A 23,211-nucleotide genomic window follows, 5' to 3' on the forward strand; every position below is an offset into this window, starting at 1 on the left:
CCTTTCCATCTATCTCCTCCCACAGTCACTAGCATGTCCCCTTTCCATCTATCTCCTCCCATAGTCACTAGCATGTTACCCCTTCCATCTATCTCCTACAGTCATCAGCATGTTCGCCTTCTATCTCCTTCAACAGTTATCAGCCTGTTAACCTTCCATCTATCTCCTCCTACAGTCACTAGCATGTCCCCCATCCATCTCCTCCCACAGTCACTAGCATGTTCCCCGTTCATCTATCTCCTCCCATAGTCACCAGCATGTTCCACTTCCAGCTAGCTCCTCCTACAGTCTCTAGCATGTTCCCCTTCCATCTATTTCCTCCCACAGTCATCAGCATGTTCCCCTTCCAGCTATCTCCATCCAGTCACCAGCATGTTCCCCTTCCAGCTATCTCCATCCAGTCACCAGCATGTTCCCCTTCCAACTATCTCCTCCCACAGTCACCAGCATGTTCTTCTTCCATCTATCTCCTCCCATAGGGCCTTATTCTAGTTCACGCTTTCTGACAAAATCCTTCTTAGATGGACAAAACCATGTGCACTGCAGGGGGGCAGATGTAAAATGTGCAGAGAGAATTAGATTTGGGTGAGTTATTTTGTTTCTGTGCATGGTAAATACTGGCTGCTTTATTTTTACACTGCAATTTAGATCTCACTTTGAAGTAAATCCCCACCCAAATCTAATTCTCTCTGCACATTAAACATCTGCCCCACCTGTAGTGCACATGGTTTTATCCATCTAAGAAGGATTTTGTCAGAAAGAATGAATTAGAATAAGGCCCATAGTAACCACCAGGTTCCCTTTCCATCTATCTCCTCCTACAGTCAGCATGTTCCTCTTCCATTGATGTCCCCCCACAGTCACCAGCATTTTTGCCTTCTATCTATCACCTGTCACAGTAACCAGCATGTTCCCTTTCCATCTATCTCTTCCCACAGTCACCAGCACGTCCCCTTTCCATCTATCTCTTTCCATCTATCTCTTCCCACAGTCACCAGCACGTCCCCTTTCCATCTATCTCTTTCCATCTATCTCTTCCCACAGTCACCAGCACGTCCCCTTTCCATCTATCTCTTTCCATCTATCTCCTCCCACAGTCACCAGCATGTCCCCTTTCCATCTATCTCTTTCCATCTATCTCCTCCCACAGTCACCAGCATGTTCCCTTTCCATCTATCTCTTTCCATCTATCTCCTCCCACAGTCACCAGCATGTTCCCCTTCCATCTATCTCCTTCTGCAGTCATCAGCATGTTTCTCTTCCATTGAGATTCTCCCACAGTCACCAGCAGGTTCACCTTCTACCTCCTCCCACAGTCACCAGCATGTTTCTCTTCCATCTGCCTCTAACAGTCAAGAGCATGTTCACCTTCTATCTGCTCCCACAGTCACCAGCATGTTCCCCTTCCATCTAATAATAATAATAATAATTTTATTTATATAGCGCTTTTCTCCCATAGGACTCAAAGTCGCTTAAAATACATAAAAAACATGGTATATTGAACAAAGGCATTAGATTGCATGAAGTTGAAAAACAGAGAATTAAGGTCTCAACTTAGAGAGCACATTAAGCATACTGCTGGGTTGGTGCAGACATTTTGTGAATTAGCTGCTATGGGTTATATATTCCAACCATAAAAGGTACCAGGTGCGGCAGCCATCTTGGGTGCACACTGTAGGATTACCTTGGGAGAAATAGGTCACGCCCAAAAGAGATAACACAAAATGGGTGGATTCAGCGTCCTAGTGCTAGTGTACCAGTGTAACCATCGGGTCCATGTGTTTTTCATCCTATCTCTCTCCTTCCACAGTCACCAGCATGTTCCCCTTCCATCTATCTCCTCCTACAGTCATCAGCATGTTTCCCTTCTAGCTATCTCCTCACAAAGTCACCAGCATCTTCATCTTCCATCTATCTCTTTCCACAGTCACCAACAGGTCCCCCTTTCATCTATATCACCTCATGGTTACCAGCATATTCCCCTTCCATCTATTTTGTTCTATGGTCACCAGCATGTCCTTCATCCATATTTCATCTAATCCAGTCACCAGCATGTGCCCCTCCAATCTATCTCCTCCCACAGTCACCAGAATGTCCCCTTCGATAGATCTCCTCCCACAGTCACCTGACTACTTTACTAGACAAAACAATAATCCAAACACAAGGTATGTCTGTCTCTCCTAGGCCTCTCATATGTCACTTACCCCTCCAGGGTAGACAGGGCCAGTCATTGGACCCTGCAATAAAAATTTGGTCAAACAGAATTTAAGCAATTGTCAGTGTTCACTATTATCAACTGTACTTCAAACTCATTCAATTATCTACATTTTAATTTGTACCAATACTTTCCTGTTCTCTTCCACTTATATCTATACCTCCTTGCACAATCACCAACATGTTCCCTTTCCATTTATTTCCTCCCTCAGTCACCAGCAAGTTACTCTTCCATCTTTCTCCTCCCACAGTCATCAATGTATTTCCCTTCCATCTATCTCCTCCCACAGTCACCAGCATGTTCCCCTTTCATCTATCTTTTCCGGCAGTTAACTGACAACAAGACACAACAATAATCCCAACACAAGGTCTGCATGTCTCCCATAGTATTACTCTCATATGTTACTTACCCCTCCAGGGTAGACCGGGCCCTGCTGCAATAAAAATATAGACAGACATTTTTTCAGTGTTCACTATTATCGGCTGTACTTCAAACTCATGAATGACATTCTCTACATTTTAATTTGCACAAGTACTTTCCTGTACTTTTCCACTTATCAATCTACAGCCACCATCATGCTCCCCTTTCATCTATCTCCTCCCACAGTTACCAGCTTGTCCCCTTCCATCTATCTACTCCCACAGTCACCAGCATGTTCCCCTTCTATCTATCTCCTCCTACAGTCACCAGCTTGTCCCCTTCCATCTATCTCCTCCCACAGTCACCAGCATCTTCCCCTTCCATCTATCTACTCCCACAGTCACCAGCATGTTCCCCTTCCAACTATCTCCTCCCACAGTCACCAGCATGTCCCCTTCCATCTATCTACTCCCACAGTCACCAGCATGTTCCCCTTCTATCTATCTCCTCCTACAGTCACCAGCATGTTCCCCCTTCCATCTATCACCTCCCGCAGTTACCAGCATGTTCCCCTTCCATCTATCTCCTCCCACAGTCACCAGCATGTCCCCTTCCATCTATATCCTCCCAAAGTCACCAGCATGTCCCCTTCCATCTATATCCTCCCAAAGTCACCAGCATGTTCCCCTTCCATCGATCTCCTTACACAGTCAGCAGTATGTTCTCCTTCCATCTATCTTCTCCTACTTTCACCGGCATGTTCCCCTCACACCTACCCCCTCCTTCCACAGTCACCAGCATGTTCCCTTCCATCCCCACCCACAGTTACCAGCACATTTCTCTTCCATCTATCTCCTCCCACAGTCACCAGCATGTCCCCTTCCATCTATATCCTCCCACAGTCACCAGGATGTTCCCCTTCCATCTATCTCCTTCCACAGTCACCAGCATGTCCCCTTCCATCTATATCCTCCCACAGTCACCAGGATGTTCCCCTTCCATCTATCTCCTTCCACAGTCACCAGCATGTTCACCTTCCATCTATCTTCTCCTAAATTCACCAACATGTTCCCCTCACATCTACCCCCCCCCCCCCCCCCACTGTCACTGACATGCTCCTACTCCAACTGTCTTCTAAAATAGTCATCAACATGTTCCCCTTCTATCTCCTCCCACAGTCACCAGCACATTTCTCTTCCATCTATCTTCTCCCACAGTCACCAGCACATTTCTCATCCATCTATCTTCTCCCACAGTCACCAGCACATTTCTCATCCATCTATCTCCTCCCACAGTCACCAGCATGTTCCCCTTCCATCTATATCCTCCCACAGTCACCAGGATGTTCCCCTTCCATCTATCTCCTTCCACAGTCACCAGCATGTTCACCTTCCATCTATCTTCTCCTAAATTCACCAACATGTTCCCCTCACATCTACCCCCCCCCCCCCCCCACTGTCACTGACATGCTCCTACTCCAACTGTCTTCTAAAATAGTCATCAACATGTTCCCCTTCTATCTCCTCCCACAGTCACCAGCACATTTCTCTTCCATCTATCTTCTCCCACAGTCACCAGCACATTTCTCTTCCATCTATCTTCTCCCACAGTCACCAGCACATTTCTCATCCATCTATCTTCTCCCACAGTCACCAGCACATTTCTCATCCATCTATCTTCTCCCACAGTCACCAGAATGTTCCCCTTTAATCTATCTTCTCCCACAGTTAACTGTCAACAAGACACAACAATAGTCCCAACACAAGGCCTGCCTGTCTCCCATAGTATCACCCTCATGTGTTACTTACCCCTCCAGGGTAGGCCGGACCCTGCAATAAAAATATGGACAGACTCTTTTTCAGTGTTCACTAGTATCAGCTGTACTTCAAACTCATTACATTTTCTGACATTTTAAATTGCACAAGTATTTTCGGTACTTATGTAGTATCTGGGCTGCCGATTTTTTGATTGTATGCCTTAAGATGCGATGACCCGATTTTTCCATAGGATTCAATGTTAAAATGGACTGAGCCCATTTTAACATGGAATTCAATGAGAAAAAGGGGTCCTTTTTATACCCCTACTATCCAAGTGGGCATGGAGTTGGATATAAACCTGTGGCGAGCGTAGCGAGCCACCGAGCCCGAAGCGTGGCGAGCGAAGCGAGCCCCGCGAGGGGACGGTATTCTGTGTCCCCTCGCGGGGCTCGCTACGCTCGCCATGCTTCGGGCTCGTTGGCTCGCTACGCTCGCCACAGGTTTATATCCAACTCCATGCCCACTTGGATAGTAGGGGTATGAAAAGGACCCCTTTTCCCATTGAATTCCATGTTAAAATGGACTCAGTCCATTTTAACATTGAATCCTATGTAAAAATCGGGTGCATCGCATCGCATCGCATGCGATATGGTCGGATGCGATGCGATGGACCCAATTTCACCCAGTTAGTACATAAGTACCGTATTTTCCTGTACTCTACTATTAAACTATCTCCTCCCACAGTCACCAGAATGTTCCCTTTCATCTATCTCCCTGCACCAGCATGTTCACCTTTAATCTATCTTCAATGTTACTTACCCCTCCAGGGAAGGCAGGACCCTGCAATAAAAATATAAATGCTTTTTTCATTGTTGACTGTTATCGGCAGTACTTCAAATTCATGACACTCTCTACATTTTAAGTACTTTCCTGTTCTTTTCCACTTCAGTCTAGCTCCCCCAGTTACCACCATGCTCCTCTTCCATCTATCTCCATCCACAGTCATCAGCCCTGTCCTCTTACATCTAGCTCCTAATACAGGCACCAGCAAGTTCCCCTCCATCTATCTCACCCAACAGTCACCAGCATTTTTCTCTTCTATCTATATCCTCCCATAGGGCCTTATTCTGGTTGGTTCGGACGGATGCGTATTTTCGGACAGGAACCGAGTGTTCTTAGCCCCACCTACCATACGGATCGCTCACACCGTCCGTATGTGGTAAGACGCCGACAGCACGGACCGCGAGTGGATTTTTCATGTGAACACCTCCCCCATCTGTGGGAACCTCCCCCATTCTCCAATGGTCACCGACCATCGAATGCTGGACCCAGTGGTCAGGCAGCACCGAGTGCTCCAGACCACTCGGGCATTTCTCCGTGCAAACGCAGGGATATGGGCGGGCAGCTGGCATTCGGCTATGTCATATGTCCACCCCCCACACGTACGTCACGGCCGGATTACCATACGTACGCCCAGCGTTTTCATGGTAACGCCCATGAAAGGCGGGGCGTACGCATATGGTAATGAGCCCAAACAGCCCTTTACGCCCCTCTCCACCCCCTGTTCGGATTGTTCCAACCAATCATTTTCTGCACAGAATCCACGCCGTATTCGGACGTGTGCGGCGTTCGCACATGTGCAGATACGCCTCTGCACATGCGCAAACACCAACCACCGTCCGTCCGCATTCGGAGCCATCCGACTCAATCAGAATAAGGGCCGTAGTCTCCATCATGTTCCCCTTCCATGTCTCCTCCTGCATTCACCAGCATGCTCCCCTTCCATCTATCTCCACCCATATTCACTAGCATGTTTGTCACAATCCATCACATGATTGGATCGCAGAAATGATGTCTCCCATTGTGTGTATTAAAAATGTATACCTTATCATCATTCTTTTAGCTTAAATGTGACCTAGGACTGGCACAAAATGGCTGTGTTCTGTTCTTTAGATGCCAAATTCTGTCTTCTGATAAGTGTTGTAAATCCTAGTGGGGCTAGGAGGTTGTCACTCTGGCCCTTATTCTGATCGGTGCGGCCGGATCCGAATATGCGGCCAGGACCGTGCGTGCGAAACCCCGCCTTCCATACGGATCGCCAACTCCGTCCGTACGCGGTAAGAAGCTGGCCGAACGGACCGCGCGTGTATTTTTCATGGAATACGCCTCCTCCATCTCAGGGAACCTCCCCCATCATTCTATGGTCGCAGACCATCGAATGCAGGACCGAGTGGTCCACCAGCTCCCGCAACCTCAGACCACACGGACATTTTCCCGTGCAAAAGCAGGGATCTGGGCGGGCAGCTGACATCCGGCGATGTCATATGTCCGCCCCCTACACGTGCGTCACGACCGCATTACCATACGTACGCCCAGCGTTTGCATGGGAACGCCCATGAAACGCGGGGCGTATGCATATGCTAATGAGCCCAAATAGCCCTTCACGCCCCTCTCCACCCCCTGTTCGTAGTGTTCACATATCATGCGGGATTTGGCCGTATGCCCCACTCGCACATGCGCAGAGACGCCTCTGCACATGCGCAGACACAAAACATTGGCGGCACGAACGCACGCGGATATTACCGCACCAACCAGAATAAGGGCCCAGGAGAGGATACAGAACAAATCTGTAGAGTTCTCTGAAGTCAGGCTGTCTGATAAGGATCTGAGACCCCTTGTAACCCAGACCCTGGATCATCATCAATCCAGTTAGGAGTGACAGGATACAGATCTCATTATCAGACCTTCCATCTTTTCTGTTGCATTCCAATGTGTACTGAGCTGGTACAAGACACTTGAAAGGAGATCCATTAGTGTCCAGTACGGACACAATTGAATACAATTACAGCAGGGTATTTAAACCCCACTGAGAGATTACTAAACCACACTTCTGAAGAAGGGAATAATCCTGAAACGCGTTAAGGGTGGTAGATGAGGAGGTCTTTCCCCTGGTGACACAGCCTACCTATCGAGTGAGGAGTAGCTGACTGGTCCGGACCGGGTGCCGCTCAGGACACTTGATACTACATCCGTGGTTGCTGACTTGCCTTGGGACCCCTTTCTCATGCTTTTTAAAACGTCTATATTTGTGAGTGCACTTCATGATTAAATTCTGTTTTTTAAACATTATTTGCACCATCTGTTTTTCTCGGTTTGTTGCATATCCTATGGAGAAATATTGAGGATCATATGACAACCAGTTACCAATCTGATTGGATAAATATCAGGACGAATTTGGGCTTATGCTGTACCTCTTTCACACTTGGTGTGATTTATGGGAACACCTTAAGCGCTATACTCCTGTACACTTTTCTTTGCAGTATGGAATGGTCAAAATCCCAGAGGTGGGGGGAGGAACCTGCAGGTATAATTACTCTTCTCTCCCAATAACCTGTGTTCATTTCTTGGGGACTTCAGCTATATGCTGGGAATGACCATACCGCTTAATCTGTGAAATTCCCCCACAAACAGTTTCTTACTTGGTGTAAGTTTTTGTAATTGGTGTAATTCTGGATTTTTATTCCTTTTTATTTTGTTTGAGTTGTATTACACTGTGTGTATTCTTAAAATATATTTAATCATCTTTGTAACCATTTTCTTGGAATAAATAATTCAGAATTTCAGTTCTGAATCTGTGTTTTTAGGATCAACGCATAGGGCGGTTTCGCAAAAACCTTTGTATACATTGTATTGTGTGTCCGGGGCGGATGCAAGCGCCCCTTCAAATCTTGCATAGGTGGCAGTGACCATATATAGGGGACCCGTGTGTCCAAAGTGAACCTCCAGTCACAGCCGATGCTGCTCAGATTAACGAATCTGGAGGAATGACCAGTGGGTCCGTGATAATGTTCCTCTTCCATATATCTCCACTCATATTCACTAGCATGTTCCTCTTCCATCGGTCTCTTACTACATTCACCAGCAGGTTCCTCTTTCATCTATCTTCACTCAAAGTCACCAGCATGTCCCTCTACAATCTATCTCCTCTCACAGTCACAGCATAATCTCCTTTCATTTATCTCATAATACAGTCATCAGCATGTTCTCCATCCATCAATCTTATCATATACTGTAGTATACAGCATGTTCCCTTTCATCTATCTCCTCCCACAGTCACATGACAACAAGACTTAGCAACAATACCAACACGAGGTCTGTCTCTCTCCCCTGGTGCACTTTTCACATGTTACTTACCCCTCCAGGGAAGGATGGGCCAGTTGTTTGACCCTGCAATAAACATATGGACAGGCAGAATTTAAGCACTTTGTTTTCACTATTACTGGCTCTACTTCAAACTCAATTAATTTGCATTTTCATCAGTATATTCTTATCCTCTTCCATTAATCTATCTACCTCCTCCTTCAGGGACCAGCAGGCTCCCCTTCCATCTATCTCCTCCCATAGTCATCAGCTCTTTCTTGCATCTATATCCTAACACAGTCATTGGCATCTTCTGCTTCTATATTTCTACTCCCGCAATCAACAGCTTGTTCCTCTTCCATCAATCTTCAAGTACAGAAACCAGCATATTCTTCTTCTATCATCTCCTCCCACAGTCACTAGCACATTCCTTCCATTGATCTCCTTTCACAGCCATACTGTAAGGATGTTCCCCTTCCATCTGTCTACTAATTCAGTCACCCATATGTTCCCCTCCATCTATCTCCATCTATAGTCACCAGCATGTCCACCTTCCATTTGTATCCTCCTATAGTCACCAGCATGTTCCCCTTCCATTTGTATCCTCCAACAGTCACCGGCATGTTCCCCTTCTATCTATCTCCTCCCAGAGTCACCAGCATGTCCCCTTCCATCTATCTCCTCCCACAGTCACCAGCATGTCCCCTTTCATCTATCTCCTCCCACAGTCACCAGCATGTCCCCTTCCATCTACCTCCTCCCACAGTCACCAGCATGTTCCCCTTCCAGCTATCTCCTCTCACAGTCACCAGCATGTTCCCTTTCCAACTATCTCCTCCCACTGTATCCTCCCAAAGGCACTATCACGTTATTTTTCCACCTATGTCCTCCCGCATTCACTAATATGTTCCCCTTCCATCTATGTACTTGTACAGTCACCAGCATGTTCCCCTTCCATCTATGTACTTGTACAGTCACCAGCATGTTCCCCTTCCATCTATGTACTTATACAGTCACCAGCATGTTCCCCTTCCATCTATGTACTTGTACAGTCACTAGCATATTCCCCTTCCATCTATGTACTTGTACAGTCACTAGCATATTCCCCTTCCATTTGTGTACTTGTACAGTCCCTAGCATATTCCCCTTCCATCTATGTACTTGTACAGTCACCAGCATGTTCCCCTTCCATCTATGTACTTATACAGTCACCAGCATGTTCCCCTTCCATCTATGTACTTGTACAGTCACTAGCATATTCCCCATCAATCTATGTACTTGTACAGTCACTAGCATATTCCCCTTCCATCTATGTACTTGTACAGTAACTAGCATATTCCCCTTCCATCTGTGTACTTGTACAGTCCCTAGCATATTCCCCTTCATCTATGTACTTGTACAGTCACCAGCATGTTCCCCATCCATCTATGTACTCCTACAGTCACCAGCATGTTCCCCATCCATCTATGTACTCCTACAGTCACCAGCATGTTCCCATTCCATCTATGTACTTGTACAGTCACCAGCATGTTCCCCATCCATCTATGTACTCCTACAGTCACCAGCATGTTCCCATTCCATCTATGTACTTGTACAGTCACCAGCATGTTCCCCTTCCATCTATGTACTTGTACAGTCACTAGCATGTTCCCCATCCATCTATGTACTCCTACAGTCACCAGCATATTCCCCTTCCATCTATGTACTTGTACAGTCACCAGCATGTTTCCCTTCTATCTATGTACTTGTACAGTCACTAGCATATTCCCCTTCCATCTATGTACTTGTACAGTCCCTAGTATATTCCCCTTTCATCTATGTACTTGTACAGTCCCTAGCATATTCCGCTTCCATATATGTACTCGTACAGTCACCAGCATGTTCCCCTTCCATCTATGTACTCGTACAGTCACCAGCATGTTCCCCTTCCATCTATGTACTCCTACAGTCACCAGCATGTTCCCATTCCATCTATGTACTTGTACAGTCACTAGCATGTTCCCCATCCATCTATGTACTCCTACAGTCACCAGCATGTTCCCATTCCATCTATGTACTTGTACAGTCACCAGCATGTTCCCCTTCCATCTATGTACTTGTACAGTCACTAGCATGTTCCCCATCCATCTATGTACTCCTACAGTCACCAGCATATTCCCCTTCCATCTATGTACTTGTACAGTCACCAGCATGTTTCCCTTCCATCTATGTACTTGTACAGTCACTAGCATATTCCCCTTCCATCTATGTACTTGTACAGTCCCTAGTATATTCCCCTTTCATCAATGTACTTGTACAGTCACCAGCATGTTCCCCTTCCATCTATGTACTCGTACAGTCCCCAGTATGTTCCCCTTCCATCTATGTACTCCTACAGTCACCAGCATGTTCCCCTTCCATCTATGTACTTGTACAGTCACCAGCATGTTCCCCTTCCATCTATGTACTTGTACAGTCACCAGCATACTCCCCTTCCATCTATGTACTTGTACAGTCCCTAGCATATTACCTTTCCATCTATGTACTCCTACAGTCACCAGCATGTTCCTATTCCATCTATGTACTCCTACAGTCTCCAGCATGTTCCCCTTCAATCTATGCACTAGTACAGTCACTAGCATGTTCCCCATCCATCTATGTACTGCTACAGTCACCAGCATGTTCCCCTTCCATCTATGTAATCATAGAGTCACCAGCATGTTCCCCTTCAATCTATTTACTCGTACAGTCACTAACATGTTCCCCTTCCATCTATGTACTGCTACAGTCACCAACATGTTCCCCTTCCATTTATGTACTCCTACAGTCACCAGCATGTTCCCCCTCCATCTATGTACTCCTACAGTCACCAGCATGGTCCCTATCCATCTATGTACTCCTACAGTTACCAGCATGTTCCCCCCTCCATCTATGTACTCCTACAGTCACCAGCATGTTCCCTATCCATCTATGTACTCCTACAGTTACCAGCATGTTCCCCCTCCATCTATGTACTCCTACAGTCACCAGCATGTTCCCTATCCATCTATGTACTCCTACAGTTACCAGCATGTTCCCCCTCCATCTATGTACTCCTACAGTTACCAGCATGTTCCCCCTCCATCTATGTACTCCTACAGTCACCAGCATGTTCCCCCTCCATCTATGTACTCCTACAGTCACCAGCATGTTCCCCCTCCATCTATGTACTCCTACAGTCACCAGCATGTTCCCCCTCCATCTATGTACTCCTACAGTCACCAGCATGTTCCCCCTCCATCTATGTACTCCTACAGTCACCAGCATGTTTCCCTGGCTCCTCCATCTTTCTCCTTCCACAGTCACACAGTCAGTTAATCTACCACATTGGCCAGCACGCTTCTACCAGTGTACAGTGTCTAAAATGTTTCTTTCCCCACTGTCTTATCCCTCAGTTACACACATGATCATCTCTCATTTATGTACTCTGTAACCATGTTCCCCTTTGGTCAGTTATGTTGGCATTATTTGGCAGTCTTTTCATATTAATTACAAATACTGGCCACCTTGGTCATTAGAGTGTTCTTCAATTATCTGCCTTTATAGCAGAGGTTCACTCACCCCTCCTCCAACTATGGTCACAGATCGTAGAGTCACGTCTCCATCCACAATCACAGAATCCACCCGTTGTGCAGGAATCCTATGGCGATACTCATAGAATGCAGAACCATTCACATTTACCTAGAATCGGAGAAAGGACTCATTATTACCAAAGGACGGGAGTCTATCCTGGGAGTTTTGTGACCAACTCTGGGAATGTTTAATACATGTGATCAGAAAATGGGAAAACGTTTTTTTTAGAGGGTGCAAATCTCTATTCAGCATGAAGGGGGAGTTATAGGGATACATTGACTTAGATGGGATTTGCCCATAGAAACCATTCAGATTCTATTTAGTATCTTCCAGAAGGTTCTAAATAAATAAGTAAAATCTGAGTTGCTATGGGCAACATCCCATCTTCAATAGAACTCTCATCTTAGTAGGGTTAGGCTTAATATGTATCTGCTCACCTGGATACCGGAAAGGTTGACCAGAAACACCAACTCAAAGTGACCTCCTTTATGAAAGGGGAATCCATCTTTCTTCTTCTCCTCACTTCCCCAAGACCCCGTCTGGAAAGTATTAAACACGACCTTATTCTTTCCATCAAACCGGGGATTGAAGTGGAAGGCAATGTCGGATCCGCAGCAGAAGTTCACATGGAATCTATCAGATAGACAAAAGCAATAAATCATAAGGGAGGTAACACATGAATGATCATCATCAGCCTGTGTCCTCACTTCTGCTAAACTCTACCTCATTTCCCCTACACCCCCATCTGCTGTACAACCAAAGGCACACCATCAATTGGACACCTGCCTCCCCATCAGTCTTTAGACCCACCCTAGGGCTGCTTAGAATGTCGCTTGGTGCATGGCCGTCAATCCTAGTGGAACTTTGTCTTTCGTCGTTGCCCCTCAAATAAAATCCCTTCCCCCCGGAAAGGTGGGCAACAAAAGCATTAGGTCGACAATGGGTCGACCCAATCGTTTGATTGAGCCGACATATGCCGACATGTGGTATTTAATACCCTACCAACCACTGCGGCATGGTGGGAGAATAAGATATTGTGCCGAGCGCAGTAAGGCACCGTGCCCGAAGCATGGCGACTGCAGCGAGCCATGTGAGAGGACGCAGTACACTTAGATGGTGTCCATGTCAACTATGTCGACATTTGGGACAATAAACATGAAAACCTCATGTAGACCTTTTGACTGTTGACCTTCCATTGTCGACTTAATGCTTGTGTTGACCTTCCAACCGTGTCGACTGTAGCCATGTTGACCTATATCTTGTGTCGTCCTAAGCCGCGTTGACCTTCATGTCAACCCTTATACAGTCAACCCATAAGCCATCCTCTGAGAATATTCTTTCAGATAAAACAATGCTTTTAAATGGCTGTAATCTTGATCTGGCGTCACTGAGAGAACACTGACCCCAACACAATGTCATACAAAGTGTAATGCTGGGTACACACCAGAGTGGTCATGATCGTAAGCAAATCGTGAGCATATCGTACAATGGTCGCACGATCTGTTGGAGCACACGATCTGCACACGATCCGCACACGATCCGAACACGATCCGCACACGATCCGCACACGATCCGCACACGATCCGCACACAATCCGATTCTGATCTGACTGCAGAAGGTAGGGTCTAGAAAACGACCAAACGACCAGCGGGGACGCTCATCGGAATCGGATCTAAACCTGCCCAATTTACATACAATCGGTGGAAATTGCATCAAAATTGACGGGATTGAGGCCAAATCATTCTGGTGTGTACCCAGCATAAGAAATGATTTACAATTAGTGACCCCCAGGCCCTAGGGCAGAGGTTCCTAAACTCCACCATTACAGAACAGGTGTTAAGGATATCCATGCTTGGGGTTTATTTACTACAATGGGAGTTTTATTAAAGATGGGATGTTGCAACCAATCATATTCTATTATTTTCTAGATGTTGCTAAATAAATAAGTAAGTAGCAACATCCCATCTTCAATATAACTTCCACCTTAGTAAATAAACCCCCTTGAGTCCAGACGGTTAAGTCAATCTGATTGAGGTACCACTCCTAAGTCACCTGTGCCCAAACAAGGATATCCTTGACACCTGGACTGTATTGGGATACCACTCCTAATTCTATAGTAACTGTGTTCCCTGGTTCTTGTGGCTGCAGTAGATGTAGACCTAGGTGCCCATACACGTTACAATTATTGTATACAATATTGTATACAATATCGCATCTCATCCGATCTCGGTTTTGCGATGACATCAGATGAGATGAGATCTAGTACAAAAAGTATGTGCTGCACGTACTTTTTGTACTAGATCTCATCTTATCTGATGTCATCGCAAAACCGAGATCGGATGAGATGCGATATTGTATACAATATTGTATACAATAATTGTAACGTGTATGGGCACCAGCTTGTGCTTGCATGCACAGATTTCCTGTCATATTGTCAGTCACACATGCACAGTGGAGACCAGACCAATGTCAGCTTAGCCTTAAGTCCCTGCCACCCACCTTGACTTTCAAGGTTGGAGAAGCCATTGATTAATATATCACAATACAGTGGGGCAGATGAACTGGAGATAAAGTAGAAGGTGATAATGCACCAGTCAATCAACTCCTAACTGTCATTTTTTAAATATAGCTGATTGGCTGGTGCGTTATCATCTTCTACTTTATCTATACTTTATCTCTTCACCAGGCTTAAAACATCTGCCCCATTGTCATATAAAGTGTAGAAAACCATTTACACTGAACCCAATGCACTTATACAATGTATAAAGTGTACCCTGGATATAATAATAATAATAATAATAATAATAATAATAATAATAATAATAATAATAATAATTCTGTGTGTAAGTGATCTCACCTCTCCCACTGTAAATATAGCAAATACATAGGTTTCTAATTGATCACAGTTAAGGCAAGAAAGGGTTATATAAGCAATGTTTCACCTGTATTCAAGCAGCAGTTTCAGACCTGGATCATGTGACTTTTTGGGGTTATAAAATTTTGATAGAATCCTAATTACCTGTTAATGTGATGCGGGATTGAGCCCTGGATGTAGATCGACATACCAAGGTGTAGGCCTCCATGGATGGGGCTTCTGTAAGGTACAGACTGCAGGAAGATGGATAGAAAGTTAGAAACATAGAATTTGGGGGCAGATAAGATCTAGTCTGCCCCATTTTAGCCATTAGGCAATCACAGCCCTTTGTGAACCATTAGTTCCTTGTAACTATACTCATATGCGTATTCTTAGCGTTTACATTACTCTACTGTCTTAGGGTGGAATACACTAACATCCGCACCCCAACTGCGCCGCACATTGCCGGCTACCGCAGAGATAATAATCGCATATGCCCTAACATATGCGTTAATTATTGCAAAGGACAGCTCTTGCGTTAAGAGCTGTCCTTTGTGTTGTGCTGGCGATGTGCAGCAGGTCCCCGGGGGCTCTCTGGCGCCCCCCCCCCCCCTTACCTGGCTACTGATGATGCTGGTCGCTGGGGCTGCAGGGCAGGCTCTTCTCCTTCCTACACCCGGAAGAGGATGTATAGTGCAGGGAGAAAAAGGTCATTGGTCGTGGACACCAGGGCCGGAGCTACCACTAGGCAGCTTTAGGCAGCTGCCTCGGGCGCTGGCAACTAGAGGGCGCTCTTCCTTCAGTGGGTCCCAATTTATGGTGCAGTCACCACAAACAGCAGCCGCCTGACCTCTAGCCCGCTTATTTTTTGCATATTAAGTGTGTCCCATGACCTATACAGTGGCATTATTACTTATTTGTTTAACCCCTCCTGGTGTGTCTATCCTGTTGTACTCTTCAATACCATTTGCACTGTCACCAACAGGGCCGGCGCCACCACTAGGCAGTGTTAGGCATTTGCCTAGGGCGCCGGCCACTGGGGGGCAGTAGTTGGGAGCAGGGCAGGGGGAGAGCTGGAGGTCTGGCTTAGCGGACAGGAGGGAGGGCTTGCTGCGCTGTGTGCAGTTCAGTCCCGGACCCCGGTGCATGTTAACTGACATTTTCCTTCACCCGCACCGCGTACAGCCGCTCAGCCGGGCAGCGTCTGAGGGTGAGCCAAGTGCTCAGCGCTGCCCGGCTGAGCGGCTGTACACAGTGCGGGTGGAGGAAGTCAGGAAGATGTCAGTCACACTGCGCCGGGACTGAACTGCGAGGCCTCCCTCCTGCCCGCTAAGCTCTCCAGCTCTCCCTCCCGCCCGCTGAGCTAGACCTGAGCGCCTCACCTCCTGAAGGGTGAGTAATATATACCCCGGATCCCCCCCCCTCCCGGAGCAGCACGGCGGCTTATTCCTCCCCACCTCCACCCGTGGAGCGGGTGAGCGCCGGGGCGCCCCCCTGCCTGGGGCGCTCCGGCGCCTTGCACCGGCACTGGTCACCAATAAAGATACTTAAGAGCACTGGTCCAAGTACAGATCCCTGGGGTACTCCACTGGTAACCTTGTCAATAAATGCAACAACATAATCTACTAATAAGCATATACAGGGCAGATATATGGAACTTGAGATGTTTAGCCCCATGCACACCCCCTGACTCAACTTTAAGCAACTATAGATAATCCAGTGTTGTCACAATCCAGTCATATAACTGGGTGGTACTGGGGTTGAGTGAGGGCAAGTGGTGGGTGTGATGGCAGAATTGCTGGCTATACAGAAATCAGTGGCAGCACCTCGGTCGGTTAAACTGGGTGTGTCCTATAGTCCCCAGCATCCACATTGGGGTGTGGATTCACATGCAGGGGCGTGGCATAGCTGGAAACCTCGAGGGCATCTTTATGAGGGCATGCCCTAGGGGGAAGTCCCCGGGGAAGTCTCAGGGAAGTCCCCCCGTTACATCACTCTGTAGGCCAGAGACTCTGGCTGCACTGCTGTCTCCTCCTCAGTGACAGGAGCCAAGCCCTGCAGGATAATGTCACATTGCAGCACCTAGCTGCACCCCTCTTTTGATACTTCTAATACAAATGTATCTGTTCTCTTGCACCAGCTATAGAGATGGTGGAAATGTGCACTGATAACAATAATGGACTGGGGCATTGGGGTTGTATTTACTTCAATTGCAGCCCCTCTGTGTGCAAGCAGAAACAGATCTTTCATAGCCAGAAATTTTAAAAATCAATTTGACTAACTACCTTCCCTTCCCAATGGCTATCCTTCAGAGGAGATACTTCCCTAGGAACCTCACCATTCACTATACATAGATAGCAGAACCCTGGCACTTGCATATAAGCCAAGACTCAGAACCTCAGCCCATTATCATCAGTGCTGTTTGGATACCCCTGAAGCAGGGTTTATCCGACACAGAGAAACTGATACTCCTGACAATGGCTGAATCTCCCATGCAGCCATGATCGGTTTAACTATCTCCATAGGGTCACTGCTGAGGTGGGGGTCACAGATGGGGTGGGGATCACAGATGGGGTGGGGGTCACTATCAGGAAGAGATTTAGGGACTTTTTTTTTTCTACCTGGAAAACTTTACAACGCTCAGGTAAATCAGTAACGTCTGTTGCAGCTGTGTCTGTCATTTCCCTGTGATCCGACATATCTACTATACTTTTCTTTGCGCCCAATAAACTAAAAAAAAACACAAGTACCTAATGCGGAAACACAACTGCACACACTTCATGCTCGGTAACAGAACACTGCAAAGGACACTTTCTTGTATTTAATAAATTCATACTCAGAAACAGTGTAGTTAGCAGAAATGTGATAATGAACTTTCTGGTTGACTTTAAATCATTACCATTGGATAGCAGTCACTAATATCAGAGGTACCGGGACAAACTTGCCGGAGGCTCAGTCTGTAACATCTTTAAAATACTTTTGTGATACAGCTGTCTCGCAGTGCAATAAGTGTCCCATTAGCGGCTGTGGTACTACACATCCCAGCATGTCCTCCCATAGTTTTGCTATTAGTCAGGGCATACTGGGATGTGAAGTTGAACAGTCTCTGGAGGCTTCTTATTCCCCTGCTAGAAGGTACGGTGACATCTCTGCTGATAAATACGGTTTACCTATGGTAAGGAAAGCAGGGTCGCACGGTGGAGTGTACATCTCATGGACAGAAAGGGGAAGTGGGCCCTTACCGGGTTGTACACGGGCTGGTAGCCCATAGCTGGAACAAATGCCATGTCTGCTGCCTCTCGGTCACGTCCACTTGTAGAAAAGCTCTGTACACACAGTCATTTCCTTTTATACACATACGTAACATGGGTATGGCAACCTTTGTCCTTTACACAGGGATGCAGTCATTAACGTGCAGAACCTTTGTCCATGACTAACAGGGCCTATATAGTAAACTATAGGGCCCGCCAAGCCTCAGAGGAGAATCTGACAAATTCTAGAGCACACAGCATTTATCATAATCCGGCAGGAAGGAAGCACAGACTGGGAGCTCTTGTATTAATTCATACTTGTACAATAAGAATAACGGAGTGCCTGAAATAGGCATGTAGTGGGTTAAACTTCCCCAGCTGGTGTCATCACTGGCATGCATGTGACTCGGGGATCCTATAGGATAAGGGGGTTTGGCTAAATGTGAAGGAATATAGGGGCAGGAAGGGGAGGAGGCTTCCTCTTCTTCCTGCAGAAATTCCAGGGAACAGAAGTGTGTCTGGAGCTCCCAGTTTGTTAGAGCAGGTACCTTAAGCTGTGTCATGGCCTCTTCAGCCTCAGCCTCGAGGCCAAGGCGCTCCGCTCGCCGTCCTGCCCGTTTTGAGGGCGGTGATAGCCCCGATGTGCCTGATGCTCCTCTTCCCCCCTTGTTGGCTCCAGTGTCGCCCGCTGTGCGCCGTGGGTCGCGCGGGGTGACGCGCGCCGGTAGAGGCACTGCGCCTGATCCGGTCGCGCGAGCTCCGTCGCGGCCTGCGGGGGGGGTGCGCTGGCCGCGCTCGGCGGGGTGGGGTAACGCCATCGGGACGCGCCGGCCGGGGCTCCGGGCGGTGCGGCGGGAGCCGGCGAGGGCGCCGGGCGGGCGGCATCGCTGTCACCGGCGCCGAGCCGGGCTTCCGACGTGCGTGCCCAGCGCGGTGGTTCAGTGCGGGGCGGGAGGCATACTGCGGCAGGCGGGACACAGTGCAGGGACCAGGCTGGGGGGCACAATCGGAGGCAACGAGGTGGTGCAGGAAGGCACCTCATGTTAAACCAGCGTGACTGGGGGGATGAAGGGCGCAGCAGGACGCCGCAGGGTAGCCCGCCACAAGGGGGCAGAGGGGAGCATGATGATAGCAGTGAAGGTGATGGCAGGCGGCGGGGATATGCAGACCGTGTGGGTCACTCAGAATCTGTGGAAGGTTCTGGGAGAGGCCGCACTCGGGCGCCCCCTGCTGCTGCCTTTGATCCTGCGCTGCTGTCCTCTGCCCTCTCCTCCATGGCCAGCGCCCTGGGTCCCCTGGCTGATAACCTCTCCCCAGGTAGCAGGGACCCCAGTGATGGGAGGAGCAGGAGGTCTAGAGTGCAGAGGGAGCCCATTCCGGGTCGCTCGCAGTTCATACAGGCCGTTAGAGATATGGGGTCCGCTGTGGCCGCCATAGAGGGCCGGTCCTCCGCGTCCAGACGGCCCCAGCATGCTGCTGGAGAGCGCAGGAGATCCAGCAGGCCGAGGCGTGGGTCTCCCGCACCTTACCACAAGGGCTCGCCTTTACACCCGGAAGAGGATGCCGACGCCGCCGACACCAGTGACGGCACGGATGACGACGACACGTGGGCAGCACAGCCGAACTCCTCAGGTGAGGCCTCATTTAAGGATGATGCGGGGTCTTATCTGGGCACCTCCTCTAGTGGGTCACGGAGCAATCGCTCTTCCTCCTCCTCTTCCTCGTCGGCAGGCGGGTCTGACGTGGGGAGCTCAGCTAGGGCCCGCAAGCGCGCAGCTAGGTATGCCAAGAAGGAGGCGGGGAGGAGGGCGCGGCAGTCCAAGCGCAGGAAGGTATCAGCTATGTCCCGCAGAGAGAGGAGGAGACGTAATTTGCCCGCGGTAGTTCACTGCGATTATACCGCGGTGTGTAGGGGTTTGCGCGAGAGTTGCAGAAGGAAAATTGAGAAGGGAGACTACGTTGACGTGTTTAGTCTGACCGAGGACTCCAAAAAAGCATTCAAGGCAGCCAAGGAGAAGGGCGGCATTGGCTCTGAGGCCTACAGGTCTTATGACAACTGGCTGGCGGGCTTTTGCGTCTTCGCAGCCTGTTACTTGGAGGATCGGCCGGACGAACACATGAACGTGATTCGTTATATCCACATGGTTCACGAGATGCAGCGCACCTATGGGGGTACGGCTTGGCGTACGTATGATGAGCAGTTCCGGCGCAAGCAGGACTGCTTATTCATTCTGGACCTCGGGTGTAAGGATGTGGAGATATGGATGGGGCTCACGCGCATGGGGTCGGGGGCGATGGAGGCTGCCTCCGCCCCCCCCCCCGGCTCCTCCTGCGACCGTTCCCGCCTCGCAGAGACCGACACAGGAGGCCCTTACGGCACGTCGTTTCGCTGCGACGAATAGACCCGCGGCTGTGGGCGCCTCAAAAGGAAAATGCTTTGCATTTAATAACTCCTCCTGCCAGATGGGCCAGCGTTGTCGTTTTCGCCACATCTGTATCAACTGTTCGGGGAACCATCCCGCCTCCAACTGCTTTCGGGGCCCCCGCCCCGCTAGAGGGGCGGGGACCGCTACACCCCGAGCAGCGGCAGGCGGGAATCCTAGATAAGGCACGTTCACCTGTGAACGTTGCTGCCATGGCCGATTGGCTTCGGCGCTACCCAGATAAGGAGGTGGCCTCTTTTCTGTTTCAAGGTTTTAGCATAGGTTTTGTTTTGCCAGTTCAGGGGGAAGTACGGGGCGGGTCTTATCGCAACCTGCAATCCGCGCGTTCCCTCCCTGAGGTTTTGAGGGAGAAGGTGGACAAGGAGATCCAGTTGGGGCGCATGGCAGGCCCTTTCTCACACCCTCCTTTAGAGAACATGGTTATTTCCCCAGTTGGAGTGGTTCCCAAGAAAGCCCCGGGGAAGTTTAGGCTCATACAGCATCTGTCTTACCCAGCGGGTTTCTCTGTCAACGACGCCATCCCAGAGGAATATTGTTCGGTGACTTATCAGTCATTCGACGATGCCCTGGCCATGGTACGGTCGTTTGGACGGGGGGCACTCATGGCTAAGATAGATGTTGAGTCTGCTTTTAGGCTGCTCCCCCTACACCCCAGTTCATTTAGGTTTATGGGCTTCCGCATCGGAGAGGAGTATTTCATCGACAAATGTCTGCCGATGGGGTGCTCCGTATCTTGTGCATTTTTTGAGAAGTTCAGTACCTTTCTGCACTGGTGTGTTGAGAGTTCATCTGGTGGAGGCGGGCTCGCCCACTACCTGGATGACTTTTTGTGCATCGGGCCGGCTGGCTCCGATCGGTGCGCCAGCGTCTTGCTTAGGATCCAGTCCCTTTTCCGGCAGTTCGGGGTCCCCATCGCTGACGACAAAACTGAGGGTCCTTGTACTTGTCTGTCTTTCTTGGGCATCCTAATAGATACCGAACGGGGCTGTTGCAGCCTTCCGGCAGATAAGGTGGTCAGGCTCAGCGAGGCCATTCAGCAATGCGAGAATAGGACTAAGATTCCCCTTCGCCAGGCTCAGTCGATTTTAGGGCAGCTCAACTTCGCCTGCAAGGTGATTCCCATGGGCAGGCTTTTTTGTAGGAAGCTGGAAAGGGCCACGGCGGGAGTGAACAAGCCGCACCATTTAGTTCGCCTGTCCGCCGAAATTCGGAGGGACTTGGCGGTGTGGTCCTCGTTTTTAGAGGACTTCAATGGGGTGCGGATTTGGCTTGCTCCAGCCGTGGCCAACGCCGAGCTTCAGTTGTATACGGATGCAGCCGGGGCGGCTGGCTTCGGCTGCTTCCTGGAGGGACAGTGGTGCGCCGAGGTGTGGCCACGGGAGTGGTCCTATCAGGGCCTCACCCGGGACCTGTTGCTGTTAGAACTTTTTCCCATCATGGTTGCCATGGAGATCTGGGGCCCACGCCTGGCGAACAGAAGCTTGCTCTTCTGGTGCGACAATTTCAGCGCGGTGCACGCCATTAATCACCAGAAAGCAAAATCCCTCTTAGTGTTGAGAATCCTTGCGCAGCTTTCCCTGCAGTGTCTGCGTCATAACATTTTGTTTAGGGCTCAGCATGTCCCAGGCGTTGCTAATGAGATAGCCGACGCTCTTTCGCGTTTTCAGTGGCAGCGTTTTAGGGATCTTGCTCCCCATGCTGATATTATTGGAACGCCCTGCCCCTCTTATGTTTGGCAGGTGATCGAGCCCGACTGGAGGGGCTAGCGGAGTCCTCTTTAGCCCCCGCTACACTGCAAAGTTATCGGCAAGCCTGGGCGGAATGGGAATCGTTCTCAGGAGGGGGTGCGCAGCCAGGTAGGCGGGGTCAGCAGCGTTTGTTATCTTTCCTTTGGTCTTTGTATAGCTCTGGCAAATCCAGGGCAGTGGCGACTCGTTACTTGGCTGGCATATCTTTCTTTGCTAGGCTCAAAGGTAGGCCAGATTTCACTAAGGGTTTCCTAGTAGCTAAGGCCATGAAGGGCTGGGCCCGGAGGGCGCCGGCCCCTCCGGATTGTCGTCGGCCGATTAATGCCTCTCTTCTTCAAGATTTACTGGAAGTCGTGGGGCATTGCGCTAGCTCTGCGTTCGAGACGCTGCTGTTTAGGTTGGCTTTTTCCATGGCTTACCACAGCGCTTTTAGGATATCGGAGCTAGTTGCCCCTTCGAAGTCTAGGGATGCGACCCTGCTGCTGTCCGACATACGCCTAGAGGGTGGGGCATTATGGTTTAGGATTAGGAGGTCCAAGACCGACCAGTCAGCCAGGGGCAAATGGTCGTCCATGGCCCCCGTTGCCCCCGATTCAGTGTGCCCAGTATCATTGGCTACATTATATATGCAGGTGAGGCCACACTCTGAACGATCTTGGCTGCTACACTATGATGGCTCTCCCATGACGTTGTATCAGTTTCGATGGATGCTGGGGCGCTGTCTGTCTCGATTAGGGCTGTCCCCAAGGGACTTCGGCACACATTCATTTCGCATAGGTGCCGCTACTGCGGCGGCTGCGGCTGGCTGGTCGGTGGCGGACATTAAATCCCTAGGTAGATGGCGCTCAGCG

General features: G+C 49.0%; 1 protein-coding gene across 1 annotated transcript in view; it reads right to left on the bottom strand.

The window, feature by feature from the left end:
• LOC146036931 (uncharacterized) overlaps nt 1–23,211 on the bottom strand; it is a 69,780-nt gene that overhangs the window by 10,616 nt on the left and 35,953 nt on the right. Inside the window, exons 15-23 of the mRNA XM_083160768.1 lie at nt 18,160–18,243; nt 15,083–15,171; nt 12,501–12,696; nt 12,052–12,171; nt 8,527–8,559; nt 5,152–5,172; nt 4,384–4,404; nt 2,625–2,648; nt 2,205–2,237 (exon numbers count right to left, since the gene is read on the bottom strand). Of these exons, the coding sequence (XP_083016894.1) occupies nt 2,205–2,237; nt 2,625–2,648; nt 4,384–4,404; nt 5,152–5,172; nt 8,527–8,559; nt 12,052–12,171; nt 12,501–12,696; nt 15,083–15,171; nt 18,160–18,243 (621 nt within the window). The remainder of the gene's footprint in view (nt 1–2,204; nt 2,238–2,624; nt 2,649–4,383; nt 4,405–5,151; nt 5,173–8,526; nt 8,560–12,051; nt 12,172–12,500; nt 12,697–15,082; nt 15,172–18,159; nt 18,244–23,211) is intronic.

This window comes from Crinia signifera, chromosome 9, assembly GCF_055691185.1.
Source record: "Crinia signifera chromosome 9, ASM5569118v1, whole genome shotgun sequence".
NCBI lineage: Eukaryota > Metazoa > Chordata > Amphibia > Anura > Myobatrachidae > Crinia > Crinia signifera.